The following is a 7,762-nucleotide window of genomic DNA, read 5'->3' on the forward strand; positions in this document are numbered from 1 at the left end:
AATGTGCACACAGAAGCTGCTTGACATCATTCATCATCAACATGGAAATGCAAATTAAAACAACAGTGAGACACTAGGACACTCACATCACAATGGCTAAAGTTGAAAAGACTGTCAATACCAAGTTTTGGAGTGGATACACAGCAACCGGTGCTCTGAAACATTGCTGGTGACAGGGTAAATGGCACAACCACTGTGCACAAACTTTTGGGCAATTTCTCAAGTTAAACATACATCTATTCGACGACTGAGGAATTCTGCTCCTCAGGTGCAGAAATTAATATACAAGTCTTTTTATGAACATATGTATCCAGGTTTGCTCATAATGGCCAAAAACTGGAAAGGATGCAAATATCTATCAACAGGACAATGAATAAACAAACTGTGTTATATTCATCCGATGGACCTACTGACACATGCGGCAATGTGGATCAATGTCAGTAACATTAAGTTGAGCAAAGTAAGCCAGACATAAAACAGTTCATGCCGCACAATTCCACTTCAATGAAGTTCAAGAACAGGCAAAACTATGAGGACAGAAGTCAAGATAGTGGTGTCCTCTGGGTGCTGAAGGGCTGGGAAAAGGGACTGGGAAACTTTGGGGGTGAGGACAATGTTCTATATCTTAATGTGAGTGTTGGTCACCGAGCCGTACACTTCAGATTTGCGTACTGTAAACTATACCTTAGTAAAGGACTGTCAGTTGAAAAACATTCTAATAGGAACATTTTCCCCTCTAATCCGAAGTCCGGATACAGATATTCCTTCTTTCCCTTTGAGAATACAGGACATTTTCTACTCCAATAAGGAACTGGGTGTAATGTAGGTATTCCCTAGTACTGAACCCCAGTTCCCATGGGGCCCAGGTCACATCTGCCCAGGTTACTGCAGAGATTGGCCACCTCTTGGCAAAACAGCAGTGTCTGCTCACACAGTTCTCTCATTCAGTTCTCTTTCTTTCTTGTTGGCTCAGCTATTCATTCATAACTGATATGGTTAGGCTTTGTGTCCCCACCCAAATCTCATCTTGAATTGTAATCCCCACAATCAGCACATGTTGAGGGAGGGACAGAGTGGGAGGTGATTGGATCATGGGGGCTGTGTCCCCCATGCTGTTCTCATGATAGTGAGTTCTCACCAGACCTGATGGTTTTATAAGATCTGACAGTTTCTCCTTCACATACACACTTTCGCCTGCTGCCATGTAAGATGTGCCTCTTCTCCTTCCGCCACGATTTTAAGTTTCCTGAGGTCTCTCCAGCCATGTGGAACTGTGAGTCAATTAAACCTCTTTTCTTTATAAATTACCCAGTCTTGGGCAGTTCTTTATAGCAGTGTGAGAACGGACTAATACAATGACTATGCTGATGATACTGTATCCAGCGCCTTCAGGGGTTTGCAGCAGGGAGCTTTGCAAGTTATTATATCTTGGTCACCAGACTGCAGAACCAGAAGTCTACTGTATAATCCTAAAGTTTTAAAACCCAGTAATCATAACAGGACACACAGAGCACTTCCGATATACCAGGTGGTGTTTTAAATGTTTTTAGAGGGACTTAATCTTCCCAGCAACTACAGGTGGTGGGTGCTACGATCATCCCATGTTACTGTTGAAGGAACTGAAGCTGAAGTTGAGATAACTTGCCCAAGGTCATAAAATGACAGGGCCAAAATTTGGATCTGGACACGCTGGCTCTGAAGTCCACATTCCTATCTGCTATACTAGATTGCCTATAAAGAAAAACTTTTTTTAAAGCACAGAAAAACAATGACTAGACAGAAACATGTTCTGTTGTTAAACATGATTATCTCTAAAACAGGGAAAAGGCAAAGAAAGGCTTTCACATTGTAATTTAAAACTTCCAGGCCGGGCATGGCGGCTCATGCCTTTAATCCCAGCACTTTGGGAGGCTGAGACAGGTAGACTGCTTGAGCTCAGGAGTTTGAGACCGGCCTGGCAACACTGCAAAACGTTATCTCTAAAAAAACATATAAAAATTAGCTGGGCATGGTGGTGCACGCCTGTAGTCCCAGCTACTTGGGAGGCAGAGGCAGGAGGATCACTTGAGCCAGGAGGTAAGGGCTGCAGTGAGCTATGATCGTGCCACTGCACTCCAGCCTGGGTGACAGAGCCAGATCCTATCTTAAAAAAAAAAAAAAAATTTCGTTTGTGTTTTCCCAATGTACTACTTACATAATGTTATAAAATTACACATTGTTTGGTAATATCAGAAGTGGCATATTAATGTTGTGAAACTACAGATGGTTTTTTTGTTATTTTTCCAGTTTTATTTAATGTTAAATTGAATAATAAAATAATCAAAAACAAATAAATAATATGCTAGCAATAGGGGAAAGGCATATTTAAAAACAATTTGCCTTGTTTTGACAAGAGCTTTTATCAATCTACTTCTTCTAATGGTTTGGTAATAACTGTACAGCAGAAATCTCAGCTTTCTTGCAACTTAATTGACTTCAATCTTTCTCAAATAAATCTTGTAATAGGAGTTTACTGAAGAACTAAAACGCATTGTCCAAAGACAAACTCCATGGTCCTTCCCAGGTCTCTGGCCACTTCTGGCCACGGGAACGTAGAGTGGCTCCTGCATCTCCCGCACTCACCTCGGAGTAGGTTCTGTGGGAGACACCGCCCGATGCATCGTCATGGGCCTTGTGAAATACACCAGGTAACCTAAAGAAGAAGACATCACATGAGCCGTCAGTGTTAACAAGCTAGACGTGAGAAATCCTGAGGCAGGACTGGCCAGTCTTTCTTCTATCTCTGTATACCTGAGGGTAAGACACATTTTCATAAGCTGCAAGACCCATGAGTGTGGTGACCCTTACCAAGAACAAAGGTCAGCACTCGAGTCCAGGAGAGAGGATGTAGGTGGACGGGGCAGAGTCATCAGCGGGACTCTAAGGCTCCCTACCAGGGGACTGTCCCCTGCTAAGAATCAGGGCTCTGAGTAAAGACTCAAACCCAAGCTCATCAGAATGAAGAAAGTTAAGACCACCATTCTGGTGCACACTCTTAGGATAAGTCCAGAGACACCGACTGGGCCTCAGACCCTGCCACGCTACTATGAAAGTCTCGTTGGAGTTCTCTGGGACTAAAAGCGAACATTTTTTGCTCAAGATGTTTATACAGAATCTATGGCATTCTTAGCTGCTCCCTCTCAAAATCCAGAATCAGAGAACCAAAGAGACCCACCTGCTCCACAGAACCTGGCCCCAGAAGTCCTAGGAAACGGAATGTTGGCATCCTGGTACGACCCGTAGGCTGTGGTCACACGAGCAAAAGTCGGTAACGGGGGTGTGACGGAGTTGGGGAGTGCAAACGGATTGCTGGAAGCGCTGTCTTCCTGGTTCTGAAATTTAAAATTCCATAAGCTAAAACCACAACCTATCTTGAAGTTGAATTACAAAATAAGCACCCAGCAGGAAAAAAAAAAAAAAAAGCCCATGATTTTAGGGAGAAAGAAATGAAACAAAACCCCAAAGCATAAGTTGGTACAACAGTTTCATGCTTCCCACCACAAAGGACTCGAGGCAGGAGACGAGCTGGCGCAGGCAGGGCTCCAGGCAGCTCTGGCCGCGCTTCACTTTCTGCAGGGCCGTGTCCTTCAGGATCTAGAAAAGGCCCAAAACACAGTCAAGAAGAGGAACACATTTCTCTGGCAGGCTATTCTGTTTTTTTTTTTTTTTTTATGAGATGGAGTCTGTCTTTGTTGCCCAGGCTGGAGTGCAGTGGTGCGATCTCGGTTCATTGCAACCTCTGCCTCCCGTGTTCAAGTGATTCGCCTACCGAGTAGCTGGGAATACAGGCATGCGCCACCATGCCTGGCTACTTTTTGTATTTTTAGTAGAGATGGGGTTTCACCATGTTGCCCAGGCTGGTCTTGAACTCCTGACCTCAGGTGATCCATGCACCTCGGCCACCCAAAGTGCTGAGATTACAGGAGTGAGCCACTGCACTGGGAAAAGGTCTGATTTTTCACAAAAAAAATTTGCAATCTAATCGTATCACTTTATGCTAATAGAAAAATCTATCTTTTTTGTATGTCCAAACTAGGCAACAACATATTCAGATTCCAAGTTTAACATGTCAAATACCACAAGATCTGAGTTACTGGCATTTCAGAGATCCTTAAGCCACTTGAAAACGTCCTAGTTCCACGTGATACCCCAACAAAGCGTAACAATCAAGTGTCCACGACCCAAACCGGGCAAAAAATGAGCAACATTCAGGTTGGCCTGAGTTTGCCAAAAAAACTCCAGTCCCTTTACTTGTGACACTGCTCAAACTGAACAAGGGGTATGAAGAGGCTCATGGGGCTTTGTCATGGAGATTCCACCTGATTTGCTCTGGATGAACTGACACATCAAGTCTCTGAATCTGCAGAATTAAACACTGATGTCAGGCTGTGGCACCTCCATCTGGACACCCACTGTGCAGCTAGCCAGCCTACCTCTAGGATAACACCAGCTCCTTCTATGGGATAAAATTTTTTTTATGACCTTACACATGTTTTTTTCTAATTGTAAAATATCTTTTAGCTTCAGAATACATCTTGCTTGTTGTTTCCACATAAATGAAATTGGACTGCAGTGCTCCTAATCTGGGCTCCTAAATGAAATTAGATTGCAAATCTCAAAACCTGAGATGAATGCATAACGTTAATGAGATCTGTGGACAGATTATATGCAATTCACATATTTATAGGCAGTATTTCTCAAACCATATGCAATCATTGTGTAGATTTTTCTGAGGAAGGCCATGACCCAAAAAAGGTTAAGAACCACCGCTCTTATGTTTCCTACACAAAGTAAATGGCAAGTGCAGACGTTACGTTGCTAACACTAGTGTGTGTATGAAACAGATGACTTCTGAATCTCATCTACTAGAGTTTTCAGTCTTCTTTCCTACTCAGTCTAGACAATGATGCAGAACAGCAGGAGAATTTGGGAACCCAGACCCCTACCTTTAGCAGCTTAGCTTTCATGGTGGACGTGATGGTTGTGGGGTTAATAAACTGGAAGGAAGGGGCGGCGTTGTTTGGATACTGAGCAGGGAACTTCACCAGCATCTTGACGCGATGGTTGCTGCAGTGCACGGACACTGTGCAGCTCCTGTCTGCCGCATCCATCTGCAAGAGACAAATCCACAATGGCTTTGCAAACAAACCACAAAGCGTCTTTCGATGCACGTGCATTTAACTGAACGCTCCATGTTCCTAGTAATTGGGTGAAGGGAAAGACTCTACAAAGACAAATTTGTGTGGAAGACAATTCATTTTCAAAAAGATTCTTAAATTTTCATATCAGATTATTAAATTTTCATACCAATGGAATAAGCTGAAAGGTTTTTTTTTTTCTTTGACACAGGGTCTCACTCTGTCGCCCAGGCTGGAGTGCAGTGTGGCACAATCTCAGCTCACTGAAACCTCCACCTTCTGGGTTCAAGTGATTCTCCCACCTCCACCTCCCAAATACTGCGAATACAGGCAGGTGCCACCATGCCCAGGGAATCTTTGTTTTTGTTTTTTTGGTTTTTTTGTTTTGTTTTGGTAGAGATGGAGTTTCGCCATGTTGGCCAGGCCGGTCTCAAACTCCTGACCTCAAGTGATCCGCCCACCTTGGCCTCCTAAAGTGCTGGGATTCCAGGCGTGAGCCACTGTGAAGTTCAAAGTATTCTGACTTTAACGAAGCTTCCTCCCCAAGTTGTGGGATAGACTAAAACTTGTTATATTTACTTTGAGATGGGAAAATAAAGCAGGAAGAAGTTAAACACCAGACTCAACTTAAAAAGTGCTCCTGGGAAAATCCATAGGGGAAGAAAGTAGATTTGGGATTGCCGGGGGCTGGGGGAAAGGGAAATAGGGAAGAACTGCTCATGAGTATGCGGTTTCTTCTGGGAATGATGAAAATGTTCTGGAATCAGACAATGGTAATGGCTGCACAACTTTGTGAACATACCTACAACCGCCAGATTATTCACTTTAAAAAGGGGAATTCTGGCTGGGCGTGGTGGCTGACACCCGTAATCCCAGCACTTTGGGAGGCCAGGGCGGGCAGATCATCTGAGATCAGGAGTTCAAGACCAACCTGGCCGACATGGCAAAAACCCCATCTCTACTAAAAATACAAAAAACAATTAGCTGAGTGTGGTGGTGTATGCCCATAATCCCAGCTATTTGGGAGGCTGAGGCAGGAGAATCACTTGAACCCGGGAGGCAGAGGTTGCAGTGAGTCATGATAGTGCCGTTGCACTCCAGCCTGGGTGGACAGAGCAAGACTCCATCTCAAAAAAAAACCAAAAAGATTAATTTTATAGTATGTGAATTATATCTCAATAATTTTTTTAAAGTACTCTCAAAGAAAGGAATCAAGATCTTCAACTAGATCACTAGGAATCCACACTGTCCTCAAATGCGACAAAGGGAGTATAAACTGACTTGATATAGATCACTAATTAAGCAAAGAATCTTTTATATCTTTCGATTTCTTGTGCTGCCAACTAGAGACAGCAGCTGGAGTAAAGTGACGAGAACCACATGTGGGAAATCTGGAGACTTGGATTCACATGTTATTTCTTCCACCAAATACCTGCTGATCTTGGACATTTCTTCTCTTGATGTCTCTGTTTCCTCAGCTATAAAGTGAGGCTAAAACCACTTAGACTTTTTTTTTGTTTTTGTTTTGTTTTTTGAGACAGAGTCTTGCTCTGTTGCCAGGCTGGAGTGCAGTGGTGCAATCTTGGCTCACTGCAAGCTCTGTTTCCCGGGTTCAAGCGATTCTACTGCCTCAGCCTTGTGAATAGCTGGGATTACAGGCGCACACCACCACGCCCAGCTAATTTTTGTATTTTTGGTAGAGACGGGGTTTCACCATGTTGGTCAAGATGGTGTCGATCTCTTGACCTCGTGATCCGCCTACCTCAGCCTCCCAAAGTGCTTACAGGCGTGAGCCACCACACCCAGCCAGCAGACTTGTTTTAAAGGCCACATGAGATAGTTATGTAACAGCACATATTTGGGTAAAGGAAAAACTAATCAAGCTTTAAAACTCCTTTCTGGAGAGATACTCAATTTTCTAAAGCAAAGACTTTCAATACTTGCCCCCACAAAAAGAGTAAATGTTCCACAGGCTAAGTGAACAAAGAAATTTTGGTCGCCTTCTTACTATGAATCGAAATCACCAGGAAATGGCCAGCCTGAGGGAAGATGGCACAGCACAGCACAGCACAGCACAGAGAGTGCCCTGGAGGGGCTGGAGGTTTGGCTTCCCAAGGCAACTCTGCCTCTAACTTCAGCAGCAACTCCTGCCAAATTACTAAGCCTTCTGGGCCTAAGTATCTTCCTCTATAGTAAAATGAGATGCTGGAGCATCTAAGGAGGAGCTAAGGCACACAAGCGTCAGGTTCTCCTTTGGCTCATCTTAGGAGAAAAGAATAGGGTTAGAAACAAAGTCTGCATCCATTTATTTATTTATTTATTTATTTAGAGACAGAGTCTTGCTCTGTCACCCAGGCTGGAGGGCAGTGGTACGATCTTGGCTCACTGCAATCTCTGCTTCTCAAGTTCAAGTGATTCCTGTGCCTCAGCCTCTCGAGTAGTTGGAACTACAGGTGCCCGCCACCATATCTGGCTAATTTTTTTTTTTTTTTTTTGTATTTTTAGTAGAGACGGGGTTTCACCATGTTGGCGAGGCTGGTCTCGAACTCCTGGCTTCCTGGTTTCAAGTGATCTGCCCATCTCAG

At 43.8% G+C, this 7,762-nt stretch overlaps 1 protein-coding gene across 1 annotated transcript in view; it reads right to left on the reverse strand.

Moving 5' to 3' along the window:
• The window catches only part of WDR59 (WD repeat domain 59), a 152,038-nt gene that overhangs the window by 47,011 nt on the left and 97,265 nt on the right, over positions 1–7,762 (reverse strand). The window contains exons 14-17 of the mRNA XM_011976799.1: positions 4,986–5,150; positions 3,538–3,633; positions 3,215–3,371; positions 2,623–2,692 (exon numbers count right to left, since the gene is read on the reverse strand). Of these exons, the coding sequence (XP_011832189.1) occupies positions 2,623–2,692; positions 3,215–3,371; positions 3,538–3,633; positions 4,986–5,150 (488 nt within the window). The remainder of the gene's footprint in view (positions 1–2,622; positions 2,693–3,214; positions 3,372–3,537; positions 3,634–4,985; positions 5,151–7,762) is intronic.

This window comes from Mandrillus leucophaeus, unplaced genomic scaffold, assembly GCF_000951045.1.
Source record: "Mandrillus leucophaeus isolate KB7577 unplaced genomic scaffold, Mleu.le_1.0 Scaffold17, whole genome shotgun sequence".
Classification (NCBI taxonomy): domain Eukaryota; kingdom Metazoa; phylum Chordata; class Mammalia; order Primates; family Cercopithecidae; genus Mandrillus; species Mandrillus leucophaeus.